General features: G+C 39.6%; 1 protein-coding gene across 2 annotated transcripts in view; it reads left to right on the forward strand.

Annotated features, from left to right (window-relative positions):
* Nucleotides 1-1,174: 1,174 nt before the first annotated feature.
* Nucleotides 1,175-20,668, forward strand: part of WWOX (WW domain containing oxidoreductase) — a 476,293-nt gene continuing 456,799 nt past the window's right edge. For both annotated transcript variants that reach the window (XM_059857399.1, XM_059857401.1), the window contains exons 1-4: nt 1,175-1,320; nt 3,645-3,709; nt 4,970-5,027; nt 5,502-5,680. In XM_059857399.1, the coding sequence (XP_059713382.1) occupies nt 1,214-1,320; nt 3,645-3,709; nt 4,970-5,027; nt 5,502-5,680 (409 nt within the window). In that variant the 5' untranslated portion in view covers nt 1,175-1,213. The remainder of the gene's footprint in view (nt 1,321-3,644; nt 3,710-4,969; nt 5,028-5,501; nt 5,681-20,668) is intronic.

Raw genomic sequence — 20,668 nt, forward strand, 5'->3', positions numbered from 1 at the left:
TGCCTTGATTTTGTTTAAAACACCCCACCAAAGGACAACAATGCTGTTACAACCGCTGGCTGCTGGGTTTGGTTATGTAAACAGACAGGGATATGACAGCACACGGGTCTGGGAATCAGAAGCAGCTGAGCAATGGTGACAGCCGTTCCCCCTCCATCTGTCACAGCTGCACAGGGGAGAGGGCTTCAGCTGCCAGCACAGAGTTACTGCAGCTTTCTGCCAACCCGCTGAATGCTTCAGCCTTTGCAGCTGACTGTGCTGTGTCACCAGTGAGCCAGGCTTGGCAAAGGTGACTGTGTTTGTGCCTCCGAGCAGGTGAAGGCACCTGCAAGGTCCCAGGTGGGTGCTGGCACCGCCAGGTTCTTCTCTCCAGCCAGGCCTTCCTCAGCAAGGATCCCTCACTAATGAGGAAGAGTCTCATCCCCGAGATGAGGTGGGGACAGCTAAGGGCAGAAAGCTTCAGGAACAGTTCATTTCCCATTGCTTCTCAGGGCCTTGCTGTATTCACTGCTCTGAAAACAGAGGGCTGGAAGCACCTGAAGCCCTGAAAATCACTGAAATGCTCAGATGGGAAGGCACCTGGGGAGATCATCCAGTCCAATCCCCCTTCCGAGGCACAGTCACCTGGAGCAGGTGGCACAGGAACGTGTCCAGGTGTGTTTTGAATGTCTCCAGAGAGGAAGAATTCACAACCTCCCTGGGCAGCTATTCCAGGGCTCTGCCACTCTCCATGTAAAAAGCTCTTCCCCATGTTGAGGTGGAACTTGTGTTTCAGTTTATGGCCATTGCTCCTCGTCCCACTGCTGGGCATGACAGAAAAGAGCCTTGCACCATCCCCTTGGCACCGACCTTTGAGGTATTTCTATGCATTAATGAGATCCCCTCTCAGTCTTCTCCAGACCAAACACGCCCAGCTCCCGCGGTGCCTCCTCACATGAGGCGCTCCAGACCCCTCATCATCGGACCCTCTCCGCTAGCTCCTCGTCTCCCTTGTACTGAAGATCCCAGAGCTCGACAGAGCACTCCAGATGTGCCTCACTAGGGCTGAGCAGAGCAGCCTAAACCCTTGCGACCCCTGTCCCGAGCTCAGCCGGGGACCTTTGCGGGGTCGGTGACCGCAGTGTCCCCGGTGCGGCGGGAACTACAGCTCCCATGGTGCCGCGGGGCCGGGCGGAAGCGGGGCGCGCCGGCGGAGCGGGGCCGCGCCGAGCCCATGGCCGCGCTCAAGTACGCGGGGCTGGAGGACACGGACAGCGAGGAGGAGCTGCCGCCGGGCTGGGAGGAGCGCACCACCAAGGACGGCTGGGTTTACTACGCCAAGTAAGGGCGGGAGCGGGGCGAGCCCGCCGGGAGCGCTCTGACCGCCCCGCGGTAGCGTCCGCGGAGCCGCCCCTCGGTGCGGGGCAGGAGCCGCCCCTCACGGACGGACCGCGGGGCTGGAGCGGGTGCGGGCAGGCCGGGTCCGTGTGCGGTGCCCGCCCGGCTGCGGGAGCGCTGGGCTGCGTGTGCGGGACGGGCTCCGAAGGCTCTGACAGTCTCAGCCGCCCCTGCGAAGCCGCGGGACCTGCCTCGTCTGGGGGTGATGCCGGAGCCGCTCGGGGGAGCGGCCGGGAGCCGGCCCGGAGCTGTTCCAGGGCTCGGGAGCCGGAGCAGCTCCAGCCCCCCTCGGGGCTCTGGGGGCGATCTTTGTGCGTGCTGGTTAAGGCTCACACAATATTGCACATTGGTCGGTTTGCTTCCTTGTGGGAGCAGAGGAGAAACAGGTGCGGTGGAAGTTAAACGCTGTGCGTGTGCTGCTCCTCGGCTCTCCAGCACACCTGGGCCAAGAGATGAAGAATTGCACTGAACACCTCCTGCCCGTGCTGCTGGACAGGATCCCATCCTCCCGGGTTACAGAGGAAATGTGCCGCAGGATGAGCTAACTCAGTAGAATATGTGTTTATACACTCTCTCCTCTTGTGTGGTTTCTGTAGCCGTGCTGATCTTGGGATCTCTTTCTGTCTGTTTAAAGCCACAAGAGTTATTTCCTTCCACAAAAAGGTGCAAAAGAATGGTTCAGTCTCACCGGTGCCTTGTCCTCCCAAGTTCTGCTCTTCTAAACAAACACTGGACAGAATATTTTGGTTTATCCACACTTCGTAAACACTGCAGTTTCTTTCTAGGTGTTTGTTTTTCTTAGGTCGATTGCTTGTATATTTCCTTTGATTTCAAAAGCTCTTTCAGGAAGGAATCACTAGGTGAAAGTAACAAACCTATGAAATAACAAGGTATTGTTGTGCATAATTGTTACACAGTCAGTTCAACAGGTCAGTTTCTGAACTCTTGTGAAACTGGACTGGTTCAGTTTGACAACATAATGTATCTTTACTCTCTGAAAATCTTGCCCAGGGTGTCTAAAAATATAATTGATGTGAAAAGGTGTTGCACTGTTGCTGCTTTTAATTGTACACTCTATATGTGTGATTCTTCTGCGTATTCTGGGAATTTACTTTAAACCTCATCACCAATATGAACTTTTAACTGGCATAAGATTATTTTGTTGAAGACTTTTAAAGGTGTTTCTGATGAGTTAGGTGTGCACACAGGTGGACAGCATTTGTTTCTCAGGCTGCTGTAATTTGGTTAAATATCTCCTATTTTCAGGTCACACAGGCGCGCTTGTTTTGTCCCAGCTCCCCAGCTGTGATCCCTGTAATGCCGTGAGCTCTCACTTGTGGCCTTGCTGTAAGAAGGGAAAGTTACTTTTGTTGTGTGTAAATGGCTGTTGGGCCTGTAGGTTATTTGTAGTTACTTGTGTGTTATTTATTGCTGTTGTCACTCTTTATTTCACACTTGGGCAGCTATCAATTTGGGCACTCAGTTAATCCCTGCCTGACTCTTAAAATTTGGTTGTTATTTAAAAATACTCAATGAAAGATGAGATTTTAATGTCCAACTTGATTCAGCACTTTGGTTATTTTAAGACCTTGTTGATGTGCACGTGACTTTGCTTATTAGTCTGTAGTGCAGAAAATCTTATGATGGAGTATTTTAATCCTGCCAGTGATTTAAATAAATAAAGTCTCTGAATTGGAAGAAAAGGTGGGATACCATTGTTATGTATATTAAATAAATACTCCTGCTAGTCAAGGTCTGTGCGTAAACTTAATTGTCTAAAGCTACAAATGCTCATAGAAATCCAACTTGTTTATATTATACTCTCTAAAAATCCTAACAATATTGATTTGGAGAGTATAATATAAGTAACCTTTCTAAAGCCCCTTTCAAAGCTTTTCAAAAGCATCTTTCTAAAACTCCTATCTAACAATATTGATTTGTAAAGGTCCTTTTGTAATTTGAAGATGACTTATTACTAGCTGGTGATAAATTCTGTTCTTGCTTCTTTCTTCCTTACTCCTGCCAAGGATTGTTATCTTTTTGAGGTGTTTTCTGAGTCTGTTTATGTTATTTTTAAATGAGTTTTTGGTTTTTTTTCTTTCGAATAAGCAACAGAACTTGGGATGGAAGTCAGACATTTATTTGAATTTTTATAGACTCCTGTGCTCTCTGATTAGTTACTTTCTGAACTGTGGGGATATTTTGGGTTACATCAGAAGGATAATTAGGCCATTTTTAAAAATCTTAAACTTTTTCTTTTCCTGCAGCCACCTAGAAGAAAAGACACAGTGGGAACATCCTAAGTCTGGGAAGAGGAAACGTGTTGCAGGAGGTTTGTGTTAATGTCAGTTCATTAGAAAAGTTTATCTTACAAACACTTGGTGCCTCCACAAACTCCAGCAGATCTCATTTTGATCTCCTAGTTGTCACTGATTCTGAGCTAGCATAATATGGCTGATTCCAGTGGTGTTTCACCTCTGTGATTGTCTGTGTAGAGTGATCACTTTGCAGTTTTATGGTTTTCCTGTATTGCTCCATAAAGCCAAACTACTAATTCCAGGTTACAGACTTTGGTTTAGGGTGGCTTGTAAAGCACATAGTCAGAAGCTGGAGTTCTGTGTTCCTGGTGTCCATCAGATAATATTTATAATTGGATTATATTCTTCAAAGAATGTATTTCATCAAGGAGTATCCCTGGCACAGAGGGAAGCCTCATTAGTTCTCATTTTACCTGTTTCTCCCAACCCAACTGAGTATTTGTGCCAGAGCAGAAGGCAGGCAGTGTTGCAGGACACTTCCAGAGGAAAATCTTCTCAAGGACCTTGGGTCAGTGCCTTAAATCAGATCTTCCCAGAAGCTTCTGTACCTGGGGACACCACACTGTTGGCAAGCCATGTTTCTTTTGGCATTGGCAATCTGACTGTAAGTGGAATGTTTTCACTAAGTCTTGAGTCAGTCAAAGAGAAATGAATGCTTTCCAGCTAAGGTTAGAAATACTCTGAATGCCATCTGTTAACTACCTTTGTAGAATCGTTTATATAAGAATTTGTTATGTAAAGATTTGCCATTTTTCTTCTATCTGTCCCTCCATTGAGTCATTTAGGTTTGATTTATTGTATCTCATGCCCATTGAGGGCTCTGATCTTTCAGCTTTTGGTATGTGTTACACATAACTTTTCCTATTTGCCTTTGCTATTTATTTTAGCAGGGATAGATACTGATTAGAGTATCTGTAGTAGTACAGAGCTGTATGTGCTTGGAAGCATGGTTGCATTTTGCTGTTTTTTTCTTTTTGTGCTATAACATGAAATAATCTTTATAAAGATTGTTTTTAGACTGTCTTTATACTTAATCTGCCAGTCATTGTACTTGTACCAGATCTTCTGTGTATCGTGCTTCCATGAGAGAGCAATTGTGTGTGATTAGGGAAGCAATCCTTCTGTCAAGTTCTGTATTCAAGGGCAGCAGGTAGCTGCACCACCTACAGAAAACAATGCAGAATTGTCTCATCGCTCTGAGAAATCACTTAAACTTCAAACTGAAGAGTATTCTAATGCCTGAGAATAAAGTTAATGTTTTATGTGCTCCCTAGATCTGCCATATGGATGGGAGCAGGAGACTGATGAAAATGGACAAATCTATTTTGTAGAGTAAGTATCTCAAATTGTGGAGTATGTAGGAGGAGGACAGCTGGGTTGCATGCTGAGTAGCCTCCTAAGTTATGGTACTGTGACAATATCAGCTGGAGAGACAAAGAAATTAATAAATGCAGCTTCAGAATCCAACAGTGTCTACAAGTGTGGCATCCTTTTATAGACTTGCTAAGAGAACGTGATCTTCCCTAATGTAACAAGATTTTTTTCTTTTTTCTCCTGACTAAGTTCTGCCTTTTATGTCGAGGTTCACATGAAGTTCGGAATGGCTTGTGAAGTATGTCACAACTGGAGAAAAAGTTTGATTAAAACAAAAAATTGGGATAATTTCAACCAAACTGAAAAAAATTTGATTTTTGGGAATCTAGATAATCCACTGGAATTGTACACAGCAGTGATTGAAATACATCTAAAACCTAAATGCAGAGAATAGAAGGGTTCAAACAGTTGAGTTTTTGTGTTCTTTTGCAGCCACATAAACAAAAGGACTACCTACCTTGACCCAAGACTGGCCTTTACAGTAGAGGATAATCCAGTGAAACCTACTACTAGACAAAAATATGATGGGAACAGTACTGCAATGGAAATTCTGCAGGGCCGTGACCTGAGTGGGAAGGTGGCAATAATCACAGGAGCCAATTCAGGAATAGGTAGGTTATCGTGGCACAGAAGGTAAAATATGGCAAACTTTGTCTTACAGCCTACTTGCTTATTTAAATATCTCTGTATTTCTTGTTTTCAAACTTGATTTGCACTTTTTTCATATAAAACCACTAGTTAGAAAGGTGGTTTTTACAAATGTGTGGAGAATTTGGAGCTTACGGGAGAGCTACAGGGAAGACATCAAGTGCTGAAACAATTGATTTTTGTTTAGGAAGTATTGATGGAGGCATTTTACATTATGCAAGTGTATAAAGGATGGCTGTGAAAGAGAAGGGAATTTTATTTTTATGATCCTGGTGGCTAGGACAATGAGTGAGGTTTGTATGGCTGCAGGGCAATTCAGGTAAAGTACTCAGAAAAACTTCCTAATGCTAGCAAGTAAATTCAGGTAAAGATTTTCCCAGGAGGCTGTGAAATTTTTATCTCTGAAGGTAGTATCCAGTGAATTTGGTGATGAACTTGTGTCAGGATGTTTTACTTGATGTTCAAGGAAATACAATTTATGACCTTTAGTAATCCCTGCTGGTTATATTGTCTCTCAGGTTCATCAATCCTTTCAGACCCAGCTTTTTTAGATATCTGTTAAATATTACTGCTTCTATAGTGGGTGAGTGAGAGATTCAGAGAACTGTTGATCTTTTGTTGCCTTTTGTTTTTTGCATTTTTCTTTGTGATGGGATTACATAATTATTGAGGGAGTCCTTATACAAATTATTTGGTGGGTTTTAGTTTAGTTCAGAATTTTGGCTTAAATGCGTTTTTGAGGACATTGGAAAACCTTGAAGACTTTCTGGAAAATGGGTTGATAGCAGGACTTACCACTCTGAATTTTCTTGGGTTTTCTTTCTTAATTATTTAAGGGAGTGTTACTGCACAGGAGTCACATGAAGAATTTAGAACTTTACTGTTCCTTGCAGTGACATCCTGCTGTCCCTGCCTGATGTGCTTCTACAGACTGGCACTGCAGTTGGGGCAGCAAGTGTTGTACTTACCTGTCTCAATGAAATTGGGCTTTCTAGTGAGGTTTATGTTCCAAACTCTTGGTGCAGCATTTCTCTACATTACATCCAGCAGTACAATTTGCTCTTTATGCAACTCTGCAGTCTCTGAACATTTCAAGAGTTACCTGGACTCAAAGGGATTTGCCTTCAGCAGGAGCAGAGCTGCCATTCAGCCTTGCTTGATGAGGGGGAGATGTTTCAAATCTGGCAAAAGATTAATCCAAGATACATGATGGCTTTGTCAAGATTTTTTTCCCCCATGTTTCTCCCTTAGTTTATAATCTGGATTGGTCATAAGTAATCAATCATATCCTTGCTTGAAATATTTTTTGCTGTGACATAGAGTCCATAAATATGAAGATAGCAAGTTTGTTATCCAGATGGTGTTAGGGCCTCTAACTCAAAACTCTTGCATACCACATTGCATTTAGTGCTACTTTAGTCCTGTTCAGTGTCTGATATTTCCTACCAGTTGCCATGGAACATGGATTCATTAGCTGGTTCAAAGGGACTGTTACTAGTTTTGGAGCTTCTTTTGCAGTTGGTTTAGGATTTCAATGCTATGCTCCACTTGGTGTTGTAGATATACCTTTTAAATTTTCTGTGTCTGTTTGAGATAATAGTTTTCTCCCTGAGTATTTTGAGGAGTAAACATTTCCTGTGATTTCAGAACAGCAGAATGTTTGCTTTTAGAGGTAAGTGTAAATAATTGGAGGGAAATGTTGTCCACGAAGTAGAAAGACATATAAAAATAGTGTATCACTTGTTGAGCGTTTGTACTCAAGAATGCAAGGAAGAAACCAAACCTGAACCCTTTGATAGTTGTCCAAATGAGTTTCAGTGGTATATTTGAAAATAACTAGCTATGGTGTCTGTCCATTTGTTGAGAAATGTTTCATTTTGGGATGGGTAGAACAAAGATCAAGCTGTGCCTTGGTAGACTGCAGTCAGAAAAATGCATTTTCAATTACTGCATTGCTGGATGCTCAAGATAAAGTTTGGGAAATGCTGAGAATCTCTTGAAAGATGGATGAACACATAAGTGATGTTTTTATTCATCCATATACTCTGCTTTAAGATAGCAATGTTAAAAACAGATCAGCAGAGATGGAATGATATCTGAATTCACTTTATTTGTGAATCTAATACAGGGACTTCTATCTTGCTTGTCAGGAGCACTTTTTTCTCTTAGAGTTGAAAAATCTCCTAAACTTTTAAAAAACAGAGATTGCTGAGTTACTGAGGGAATACTTTGGATGCCTTCAGCAGTTTTAGGGTTTTAATGGTGTCACATGTTGCCTCATTGCCATTACCTTAACATATCTGTAAATAGGGACACTGTCTGCTCTGTGCTGGTTTTTTTTTTTTTTTTCATTCCTGATTAGGAAAGTGGTCTGTAAAACTTTCCTAGATTATACATGCACTTTCTTAATGTAATCCTTAAAATTGCTGTTGAAACTGTGAGAGGGGGAGAAAGTACTAAAAATTACATTTATTAACACTTAATTTTGATTAACAACTTGGAAAAGGTTAACAAGTGATTCTGTTCTTACAATACAAAGAGGTCCTAGCAGCTCAAGAGTTATTAGTGAAATATTTTCTTTTTTATTTTCAAAGCTTTTTCTACTGATAGTGCAGTCCAAGTGTTCATTAGGGTTTGTTTTCTCATCTGCTTTTTAACCTCAATCAAAATTTTAGTCTGAATATCACATTAGAAAGTTGAGGTAACTTTTGATCCCAGTAAACCAGGTGTATTAAAAAGAAGTAGGACAGACTTACTGAACAGTTCAGTCTTATGCTGTCAGTCCTGGTTTTAAAAACATACTATTCTCTGTACATTTAAACATGAATAGTGTAAATTGTCAGTTGGTTCTGTCAGAGTCAGTAAGACTTATTCCACTAGGAGGAATTTGAAGATGTGTGCAATTTTGAGTGTTGTTTTTCTGTTTAGAGGTCTCAACATGAGCTAACAGAGAAAGACCTTCCCCAGCTTGCTGCTGGTGTGAACTGATTCCTGCTCCCCAGTGTTGCCAGTAGAGGTCAGTGTTGCTCTTCGAAAATACTGAACAAAAGCAACCTGGTGCTTATTGCTGTTCTTAGGAAATGCTCCTGTAATTCTGTTGTTTGTGTTCTTAATTATTAGTGCTAGAATTATTAATTTATAAAAGTGTGTCAGCAGTTCCTCTAGGTTTAATTTTACACAGAGATGTGGTATTTTCCACTGTATGTGTAAGCAATCTTAAATGATACTAAAACCAAGTTAAAGTATTTTTTAAAAAATGTATCAGAGAGCCAGTTGTGTAACTAATATGATTTTCTGACTTACATAAAAATTGCTGTCTGTTTTTAAGGATCATGTACGACCATGGGACCATGATGTGATCTGGTTTCTGTGTCAGGTGCACCTGATCTAACCCAGTGACTGGAGTGTGTCTGAGGGTGAAGTGCAGGTGGTGTTGCAGAATATAATGGAAGGGCAAAAAGGGTCTGTTCTGTCCAGTCAGGCAGATTCCACAAAGCAGGGTGTTTCTTACTGCTTTTCCAAGATTTTATTACAAAACTGTATTGATATTCACAACCAAGCAGTTGCTCAAACTGGGATTCTGATTTTTCTGCTGGATGAAGGTCAAAAGAAGCCTGTTCATTGCTTTTGTAAGGGATGCCCAAAACAACCAGATTTTTTTTTTTTTTTTCAGAGGCTGAAGAAAATCCAGAAGTTCCAGCCACAATGTGGCTTGTTGAATGTTTTGTTAGAATTCTCTTTTTTTTTTTTTTCTGGCACTTTTTCTTCTGTGCAATAGAGAATCCTTAGCCAGGAGAGAAGCTGTGGATTAGATGCTAAATCAGTGCTTAAAAGATGAGTCCCTGCTCCAGTAAGATTTTGGTGTGTCCATATATTTGGTGTGAGAGGTTACATGGTTCTTTTATTTCTGTACAGAACTTCAGTGTTAGCAGCTTGTGTCAAACTGGTCCAAAAGGCTGGGAAGTGTGCTATAATCTATCTCAATTAAACATCTGCTTTATGATATAAGAAATTGTTTTCATGGTCTGGCCATTTAATTTTTATAGATTATAACAGTTTTTCTGTTTTACTCATTTAAGTCAAACTCTGATCATATGGGAGGAATTAAACAGACCCTTCACATATCACTGAGTGCTTGATTTTATTAATGTTAGTTGGACTGTCTTAAATATGTTCATTGTCTTTTGCTGTACTGCCTGGAGTTTCAGCTTCTCTTTATGACTTCTTGTATGGTTTTGGAATTTTCTCATATGCTGGAACACCTGAACTTTGTCAGCCTTGAAAAAGTCAGCTTGTTTTTGTTGGATAGTTTGTTTTGGGAAGAGGAAAACCTCTCAGAGAAAATAGATCTGTCTGCTGTTGGTCCATATTGTTATTTTTCTCAATTCTATTCATATGATGATTTTAAGATTTCTTAGTGTAAACTTTTTAATATGGCTTATTATGATGAAAAAAGAGCAAGGTCTTTGCTTTCTAGTAATTATTATTTGCATCCTGTTTCTTACAGGAGCAGAACAAGGGATGTGAGCTGGGGCAGCAAACTTGTGACAATGCCTCTTGAATGGTCTTTTCCCCAGTTTGGTGAAAAGAATTTGTCTGAACCAAAATTCATGTTCATAAATGTGTGAAATCCTGTGGATTAATAAAACTCCTGCCTCTCTTTTTTTTAAAAGAATTTCTGTGCATGGTTGTGATGTAGCTCAGTGGTGCACGGAGAAGGGAGTGCTGGGGTTTTGCTAAGGGGGTGCATCTCATGTTGTCAGAACAGAGCAGAACTTGTGGTGAAGGAGCTGCTGCAGCCTCTGCATGGCTGGAGGTTTCCATGCTGGAAGTGTTGCACCTGTGGAGAACTGGAGTGGTGCTTATTTATGGAGGTTTGGGCTCAAAGCTTATTGTGAGGCAAACAGAAAGATTAGCAATATCTAACCTTGGATTATTTTTCTTGGCCAAGTCCTAGCTGTCCCTGAGAATTGCTTCAGGGGATGCTTTTGTATTTATTTGGCTTTTAAAAGCATGGAAGAGCTGTTCCTTGATGTATATTTTGATTTTTTGGTGAATCTTAGGCTCCATGTATCATGAATTATCTTATACCCCATGAGTAGCACTACCATGAAAATGTTGGTGCCTGTGTAGAAGTTTTGTTGTTTTCTTCTTACTTAAACTTACACTTGGCTATTTTTTTTCCCAGGCATCTCCTTTGTGGAAGTCCAAACCTTTGTAGCAGGCATGAATTTTGTTGTACCAGTTTTTTGAGGGAATGGGAGTACAGTGCTTTTCCAGGGGGGCCTGGGTCTTGCAGGAAGTGTGGTTTTGGCTGGAGTAGAGTATTGAGGTTGCTGATATAGAAAAGCACAGTTTATGGAGGGGCATGTGCCTTAGGGGTGGAACTTCTAACTCCTTCTGTTGTGGGATGTTTATAGCTGTCAGTCAGGGATTAGTACTGATGTAGTTTAAACAAATATAAATCCACTAATAGCTTTTATTTTCAAAATTGGATTAATAGAAGAGGGTTCTCTTTAACTTGCTTAAAATTTATGGCAGGTCACAGTGAGTGAGTTTTCCATGAGTGCCATCACTCTGTTTTAACTGTGGCTTAATATTGTGGAATTTTAATATTGCTCTGCTTTACATAAGGCTCCAACTGCTTACTTGTTACATACTGTAAATATTAAGAGGTCCCCTTGGACTTCCTGTAATTTATATTTCTTATTGAGTAAGCTGAAAATAGTGTCAGATGTTCATAGTGCTTTTTCATGTCCATTTTGATGAATCTATTTATTACTTGTGTAATGAGTAGTACACATGGTTGGTTAGCCAAGTTATTGAACTTCATCAACCTTGGCTGAAATTCACAGTGCATGTGAAACTTGTTGTAACATGTAAGAAATTACATCTGGGCTAAAAGGTTCAATAATGATTACTGCTTGTAAGGGAATATTTTCACAAAGGATGGGATTGAGCTGTGGGCCTGTGTTGTACTTTCAGGTATTCATTTTACAGAGGAAAAACATATTTGTAGAACAGGGAGCCTTCCTAGGTGGTTCTTACTTGTCTCATCTCCAAGAGCTAGAAAGACTTTTCAACTTGATTGAAATATTTAATTTCACAAAGGTTTTTTGTATTGTTTTATGCATACTTCATAGTCCAGAGAAAAGACCTTTTGCATAATTCAGTTTGTCTTGCTGCAACATTGAGATTGCTCTTTGCATCATTTTGCATCTTCATGTTTTGAAAACTCATTGTGCTTCAAGAATTGTTTGGATACATACATGTACATTTGTATTATTTTGGAATGCATACTAGATGCTGGAGAGTGGAGAGGTTGCTAAATGAGTTTTATTTTCTAATAGCAGGATCTTCTGAAACTTGTAGGGGCTTTTGTAGATGCTGACAATTCTAGTTATAGTCTGGAGATGTACATTAATGTGATGTTCTTGTCTTGCCAGCAGAAAGTTTGTAGTGATTACATCTATGCTAAGTAGGTGCACAAGAAGGAAGGATTTCAGTATCCTGTGTCCCTTTTATGCTCCTCATGCTTGGTTGTGTCAAGGTGTTACACGGTCATGAAACTGTAAATCCCTACCAAGAAGGAAGTGAAAGGAGACAGGTAAAAACCTGGGAAGACAAAGATCAAAATCCTGACCTGATTAAAAGGAGTTTGATCTTCAGAATTTGTGACGCCAGAATTTTGTCTGCATTAGAGAATAAGAATAGTACAGAGAGAAGGGAACTGATCTTACACTCATCCTAAAGTCTGCAACACAGAGTTTTTTATAAGACAGTATGTGTCTTCCTTTTTAAAATTAGTTAATAGTATTGCAGTTTTTAGGTCACATGTTAAACTCATAAGCCTTTCTCTTGTTTTTATTTTTCTTCTATGAAGGGGAGATTTTTTTCTTCTCCTTTTTCCATTTATTCTGTTGGCTTGTCATTTTAATATGTGAGATCTCTGTAGCTTTATGTTCAGCTACATAACCTCAGTATTTTTGTTCCTGTACCATCCAGCTGGTTTTGATTTCTTGCTGTACTTCTACATTGTGGATTTCAGTACTTCACTGTTGCTTCAGAAAACTCCCTACGGTCTGTCTTCAAATCTGAATAGTTTCATAGTAATAGATTTTGTTTCCTCTCCTTCAGTTAATGATAATTACCTTAGTCACTGTTTCTAAGTTCCTATTCATAGTTTGTCTTCTTTGTATTAAAGATACTGGTGAAGTTAGGTTTTCTGATTGTTGTTGTACCCTCTTGATAGAAATAATATGTGTGAAAAAGGAGTTGTCACAGTTGAGTTCTGGATGTATTTATTGAAATCCTGTTCATGCACTGTCACTCAAGGTTCCAAACAATGAATGTTGCTTAGAATTTTTTCATATTTTTCCCAAGTTCTGTTATCTTTGCAGAAGGTACATTTGGTGCCTCCTCACTATTTATTCTTTATCTGAGCAGCTTTAACACAATACATGCTCTAATTTGATTACCTTTATTTTTTATATGAAAATCAAAATCATAAAACTTCTGGGGCATTTTCTTCTTGTGGTGGTTAGTCAAAATGCTGCCTTTGTGCAAAAAAGTTACAGTTTAAAAGTTTGTGAGGAGGTTTGCTAGTTCTCCTGTATCACAGCCAAATTGAAGGAGACGCTCTCACATTGTGTATTCAGAGATTCAGGAACTTTAGAGATTCTGGTTGTGTTCTTCTCCTGCCCCTGGCAGGCATGAGCAGCATGTCCTGCTTCTGTACATTTGTACATTGTAGACATTGATTGTGCTACTGAAGATTTTGAGAAGTGTGTTATTAGCCTTATTTTACTTATGGAGCAGTGTATGGATGCAGTAATTTACTGCATTTACAGATTGTGTCCATATTCCAGTTTAAAGTGGGAGTTGGATTGTTCTGTCACAAGATAAAATATATATTTCTCTTAATGCCATTCTGATTCTTCAGCAGAGTGTAATTAAGATATATTAAGAGTAGAAAATACAGCAACTTAAAAAGAAAGCTTTTTTTAAGAAAGCCTTATTTGTTTGGGTCTGTGTCCAGCTGTGAGCACATGCTGAGGGGTATAAACTTACTCTTGCTTAAAGATTTTTAATTCTGAATGTAAAATTGGATTATTTTGTGCCTTGCTAAGCAAAGAGGAGTGCATAAAAACATGCATGACCTATTTGGCAGCACACTTTTGGCATCATGAGTGAATGAAGACTGTGATCTGTGAGAAGATGTCTCTGTGTCTGTTTCTGAATTGAATCTGTGGTCCAGGGAATAGAGCCTGAGACTTCTTGGTTCTGCTCTTTGCATCTGGTACTTTAAACACTCATCTCTGGAAAAACAAAAAGTTGTGTACCTGGAATGTAAGGCAGAGAGAGGCTCCATAAAAGAATAGAGGAAAAATCTTGATCTGGAGTGTGTATCTGTTATTGGTCCTTTGCTGTAGAGGATGGTTGTCACTGAGCTCTTGGGTGGGCTGCTGGTGTTCCAGCTGTTAGCAGATAGACTTTAAATGTCTCCTAAAAAGACACTAATTAATTTTGGTGTGGGAAGATGCCTGGCATGTTTTCATGCACTTCTTGAAGGTGTAGCAAAGAGGTCTTCAATTGTAGTTTGGTTTTTTTTTTTTTTTTTGCCCATGGCCTCACAATGTAATTGACTTCTAATTCTTGCTTGTTATCCATTCTCCTTGCTTTTGTGTACAGACACTTTTTGTTAATACTGTTCTTATTCTCCATCTTTTGTTTCAGAACTCCATCTCCTGCCTTACTTTGTGTGTTGGAAGCACATGATGGATCATTTGAGTTACATAACAGCATAACAGCTTCCCACCTCCCTCTTCCCTTCGTAGTTTAAAGCACACCCAAAGGTTTGCCAGGTTTGAACTAGAGACCAGTGAACTGCATCTTTCCTGTACTCAGGTCTTTCTGCAGGATCCTCAAATGACTCTTTTTTTAAACTCTTATTTGCTGCCAAACTAAACAAATTGTCTTACCTCCCATGGCCCAAAGGCAGAGGTGGGTGGAGACTGCCAGAAATCAGGTAGTGTTGTTTTAATTTTCAGTCTGTTCCTTTCCCCCCTGATACAGAATGTGAGCTCCTTAGAACAGGACCTAGCTCTGTATGTTTGATTCCCTAAGATACCTCTTTATTTTTTTGTAAGCTGAACTGTGAGCTTTTTAGGACAGAAGCTTGTTTTATTATTTATCTGTAAAATGTCTAGTGTGCATTTTAAAATCTTTCACTGTTTGTGTAACTGATATAAATAAATATCAAGTTTGTTTTAAGAAAAAAATTGGTCCAGTTTATGTTGTAGCCCTTTCTCTGTATTATTACATAACTGTGAACATTTCTCATGAAATGACTTTGAGATTAAAGCTGGGAGGATCTAGCACTTTAGCTGACAGCACAGTATGTCTTTTAATTATTCTGCCTTGGATGAAGTATTCCTCTTTATTGAATTTACTTCTTTTATTAACATTGCACTGTTGTACTCGCCAAAAGGAGACTCAAAACATGCAACTAATTTTTTTTATTATGTTTAATTAGGGCTCAGCTCAGCAGTACAGAAACCTATGATAGTGTTGGCCAACAGAGGAACAGAAGTGTACTTGAAAAGAAACTAGACAATTTCTGGCCTTTTTTCTCTATTTTTGCTTTGGTGGGAAAAAACTGTTGTGTTGCCAAAAGCTGCTGCTGATGCAAAGAGCAGCTTACAGAAGTTTGTCAACCCTATTTCTCTGAGCTTGGAATTCTTTTTTTTTTAAATATGATTAACAGCAGCATGCACAGAAATGTTATTTATTTCCTTAATAATGTATTCAAGTATTGGTATTTATAAATAGACTGGCTTTATTTAAGCAAATAAACAAAGGAGCTGGTCACTTTTCCCCACAGCTGCTAAACCTTCAGGAATAATTACTGCTGAGGCATGGAGTGCCCTAAATGTCACAGCAAATTTGACTGCTCAGATGAAACTCCAGGTTTCATCAAGATGCTGGTTTGATGTTGTCTTACATTATGGGCAGATCTGTTGTTTTCTGCTGCTCCAGATTTCAGTTAAATGTTTAATTTGGAAATGTTTATTTCACAGTAAAAATAGAAGTAGTGCGTTAACATAACCACAGTCGAACAAAATATTTTTTTATCCCTTATGAATATAAGCATTTATGATTCTGAATAATTTAGGGTTTTTACTAAAATAAAGAATATGAGTCACATTAAAATAAGTTCTGCTTATTTTGAGACAAAGTGCTATTTCAGGTTTCTTTTAAAATGTGTGTACCTCTATTTGACTTGACTTGGTAACAATGCATTTAAATACATTTTCAGATGGAAAGGTTGTTTCTGTTTAGAAAATGTGAAGTTGTGTGTTGCTTCATATTCAGATGCCTGTCTGCCTTCATAATATGTTACCTGTTACAATGGAAAAAAATGGTATACAAACAGAAAAATAAACTCTTTAATAAATTCTCTCTAAACATTAAATGATAAAGCCAAATGCTAAATTTGGATTTTTTTTTTTAAATACAGTAATTTATTTGTATTAGGAAAACTGGCTGCCTTGCTTGCAGGAAGCCACGCTGTCATTTTTAAAGACAATCAAAAGAAATCATGGATTTATTCTATTCTTGAAGAAACACTGAGAATAAAAAGCTCAAACAGAATAATCCCTAGTTCCAGATGTGATGGCCACTGGACTTACACTATACACTTTAAAAATATTCAGTAAAAATTTGTTGGGATTTGGTAGGAGCATGATCCTGTAATAGATAAAGAAATGCAAGATGAAGATGAAACATGAAGGCTGAGAGGGTTTCTTTAACTCCCTTTTAAAGGAGTGTATTTTATCTAAAGAGAGCTTTGGGATTGGTTGAAATGGAAGATGCAAATCTGAGCTCTTTTTGACTGTGATTTTTGGTCACTGATGTGCATCTACAGCAAGGAGCAGGTATGAAAGATAGAACTGGGATTTGATAGAAAATTCACTTCTTATCTCTGATTCTCCTTCTCTTCCCATCAGATGAATCTCTGGACACTGTTGCTTTATTCAGGCATGTTACAGGACCTGTTTGCATTTAGATGACTTGGGAAGTGATAAAGAATGTTGATTGGGATGATCTCTGCAGTTTAGTATAAAATTTCAGTTTTGGTTTTGTCTCCCTTTATGTTTCCATTAGGCTGTTTTAAGGCACTCTAGCTCAGTTGAAAAGCACAGTTACTCTGAGTAGTATCTCCTTGTATTTTAGGGGCAGACATTTAGTGGTTGGTGGGAATTGCCTTGACACAACAAGGTCTTACCTTGGGACATGAGAGGTAGCTTGGCTCTAGATTTAATGTGCTGCATTCCCACTCCAGGGCTCATTCCAGGCTGGAGCCCTTGGCTGTTATTCCACTGTTGATGTTGGGAAGTTGCTCCTCTACACCGTGAAGGATCAGCAGCATCTGTTTGGATCTGCTGTGGGACCTTTGGCTAGCTGAGATACTGATCAGGGTTGGGTGAAACAGCTGAAAGGACTCCAGTCCCAGCTTCCTTCATGTCTGGTGTGAGGACATTGTAGAGTTGGGTTGGTGGATGTCTTTGGGCAGTGAGCTGGAGGAGATACCAGGTCTAATTGCAGCCTCATGGCTCTTAGTTGCAGCATATTTGTGATGTATGTGCCTGACATGGTCCCTGTGCTGGGTTCTTGCTTGCTTGCAGCACCATCAATCACAAATTCAGTGTTCTTACCCTCAAAGGATGCATTTTCAATTTTTTACAGTAACAAGTAACAGATATTTATAATCCCTTAAATTAAAGGGTGTTTTAAAATGTTTGTTTAGTGTCGTGCTGTCTTCAGAGGAAACAAGATATTTTGGGGTTTTGTCAGTGACAAAAGCAGTGCACTTACTGTTAAGAATAACTTGGCCTTACCCAGGGTAGTGTATTGCAAAAAAGTGTAAGGAGTGCATAGTTTTGGGTTGGTTAGATGGAAAACAGGACCAGTGCATTACTCATCCTGTTTCATTTGTGTTGGCTTTTTCTGTACTTCATGACTCCAAGAAAAACACGTTTGTCTAATTTACACACAAAGGGAGAGGCAGGATGTATCTCTCATATAAAATCACACTTTGCTGTGAAAAATATCAGTATGTGTCATTGCCATGTGCCTGTAAACACATGGAAACAAGGGCAGCATTACTATTCCATGGGAATTGCTTGTTTTAAATTGAGTCTCTTACAATATCTTAGAGCTTGAAAATATCTTAGTTGCTTGAAAACTTGCATTTGGAGCAAGTTGAATAAGGTGACTCTTAAGATTTTATCCTAAATATCTGTACTGAAGCAGAGTGGATGAGGCCAAGCAGCCCTGATGTGGAATGTGTGGTGCTTTTTTGGCTCTGGAATGGGTGAGTTTCTCAGTGATGTGATGTTCTGCATATGCCTGTAAGAGCTCTGTTGGATGTTGCACTCTGGATCCAGCAGCACAGGCAGCAGTGATCCCAGTTGCAGAAGATTCTTCTCTAAATCACACCTCAGTGTTGCAATAGTCCAGCCTGAAAAGGATTCTTTATCATTTTGTTTGTAGCACATTTGAATCATCTTTACTCCTTTTCTGAAGAAGTGTTAAAGAAGATGAACTGGTTCACTCTCACTGGTGTTTAGGTCTTACAGATTTGAAGAAATCTAAGTGATTTCTAGGACACAAATTTCTTTTTTGTTTATATGTAGTTCTCTTGATTCCCCAAAATCAGAAACCAGTCTGTTTGCTGAGATGTAGCAGTTGGAATGAGAGTCTGTTTTGAGTTTTAAAGACTGTTGCAAGCAAACCCTGTAGGCTTTTACACTGAGAACTGAGCTGTTCAAAGAAAGATGACATAATTGTGTTTCAAATAGGCTGTAAAGGACAGCTCCAAGGTATCCTGGAGTATGTGGGGAAAGGTAGAGAAGCTTAAGAAAACTTGCTATTGTCTAAAATGTTTTTGAATTTTTCTTGTGTATTCCAACCTCCTTATATTTGAAATAAAGGAATGTTTTAAAACATGTGATGGCCTGGTGCAAATTCTTTACAAAATGTCCCCCCTGATTGATGGACTGTATGCTCTCTGTTTAAACAAGAAATAGCTGAACTACTTTTCCACTCAGTGAATCCTTTTCTGTGTTTTATAGAGGAGGTTGCACCATTGGACAGAGCCCTGTTCTCATCTGGTGTGTGTTGACACAGTGTAGCTGGCACTAATTGAGCGATGCTAACTGCTTCTTAATTGACACCATTAGCTGAAAATCTGCACCAAAATTCAGTGGCAGTAGTGACTGCAGATAGCCAGGAATGTGAGAGTATTGAGCAGTCATGGTAGAAGATGAAGAATGAAACTGAGTGCTAATTTCTGAGTCTTTGTGAACGAGTGCTGTAAGGAAGGGCTGAAGGGTTTTAAATGTCTCCAGCAAATCCCATGTGCTTGTAGCTCTCTTGTTAGTTCTGCTCCCAGTCCTTTAGGTTAGCTGGTGATGTAGAACTGTGCCATAATGTTTATCCCCATGTATGTCTTATTCTTAAAGAGGATTTTCACTTCTGAGTGTCAGATTAGAGCTCGTTCAGCCACAGCACCAGCAGCAAGAGTAGTTGATCTCAGCACAAACTTGAGATTTCCAGGGCAATTGCTTGAAATTAGTTTTGTAAAACATTTGCTCAAAATAGTTTATTTAAATACTCCATACAATGCAGTGATTACTTTCCCAAAGTGAATGTTAGTTAAGTATGTTATTCTCCTGTCATGTTTGGGGGAATAGTCTCTTTTATTTCTTGTAATTGGTTGACCTTGATGCCCAAGTCTGTAATTCTGTGCTGTTTTCCTAGTGTAGTTTTCCCTACTTTTAAAACCCCCACAACTAGTGTACAACTTGTGCTATCTCTTGTACCTGTATTCAATAGCTCTGCTAGAGCCTAGTGCTGTGGTACAGGGAAGATTCACCCCTGGAGAATATCACTTGTTCCTTGGAAAAGAAACCAATGTCATTGCTGTTAGTGTCCCCTCACTGTGGAAGGGCTGTGTCACTAAGTGATGGCAGTCTCAGATTAAGTGAAGTATTGGAAAAATCTTTACTTCTTTTGAAGTCCACAGAGTTACTTTTGTAATTAAGGTTTTTTGTAATTAAGCATTAAGGTTGCTCTGGTTCCTTAATTGTGCATGTCCCTTACCTAGTTATTTAGGCTTCTCCTTCTATGTAACCCTGCTGTGATTTTTTTCAAGGTTTTACTGTCTGGGCGTTTATGATCTTTGTGGTTTAACTTTGGTGTATGAAACCATATTCAGTGTGGATTATGAGTCAATGTTAGTTTTTATAGAGAGGTAAGATTTTTATTTATAGAGTTTAAATAGTTTTGCACTTTACTCAATCCATGTATTAGGTAGAGGTTTTAAAATTTACTGTATATTGAAAATATAGCTGCATTTTGCTGAAGAACAAATAAATGCTGTTGATAGACTTAGTTTAACACAGGGAATCTGACAGGAAATGTTTTCCAGCCTGCTAGAAGCTAAGGGAAAAGGGAAGCTTTATCTGTCTAAGCTTTTTGTGTCTAGGGGGGAAAAAAGAAGCATTAATTGTTGCAGAAGAAACAGAGAGCTAAAGCTGTAAAAAGACTTGGATACTGAGGTGCTTCCAAACTCCTCCTTCAGGTGTTCCAGTTAGAAGTTGCATGTGTATCTAACTGTCCTATATAAAGTGCAGGAGTGTTTGTGAATTAGTTTAAAATATGTCTGATGGGGAGACATGTCAGCACTTCACCTGTGACAACATTCAAATGGAGGTTTGTTTAGCCCATGATTTCATGTAAAGATCAGAACAGGTCTGCCTAAGGGTGAAGAATCAGTCTTAGAAGCTCAGAGAAGAGCAAGGACATCCTAAAGAGAAGGCCTTAACACTGCTCTCCACATTTGCAGGGAAGAGTCAAGTTGGCATAAAATGAACTAAACTCACAGC

The sequence above is a fragment of the Haemorhous mexicanus genome, chromosome 12 (genome assembly GCF_027477595.1).
Source record: "Haemorhous mexicanus isolate bHaeMex1 chromosome 12, bHaeMex1.pri, whole genome shotgun sequence".
NCBI lineage: Eukaryota > Metazoa > Chordata > Aves > Passeriformes > Fringillidae > Haemorhous > Haemorhous mexicanus.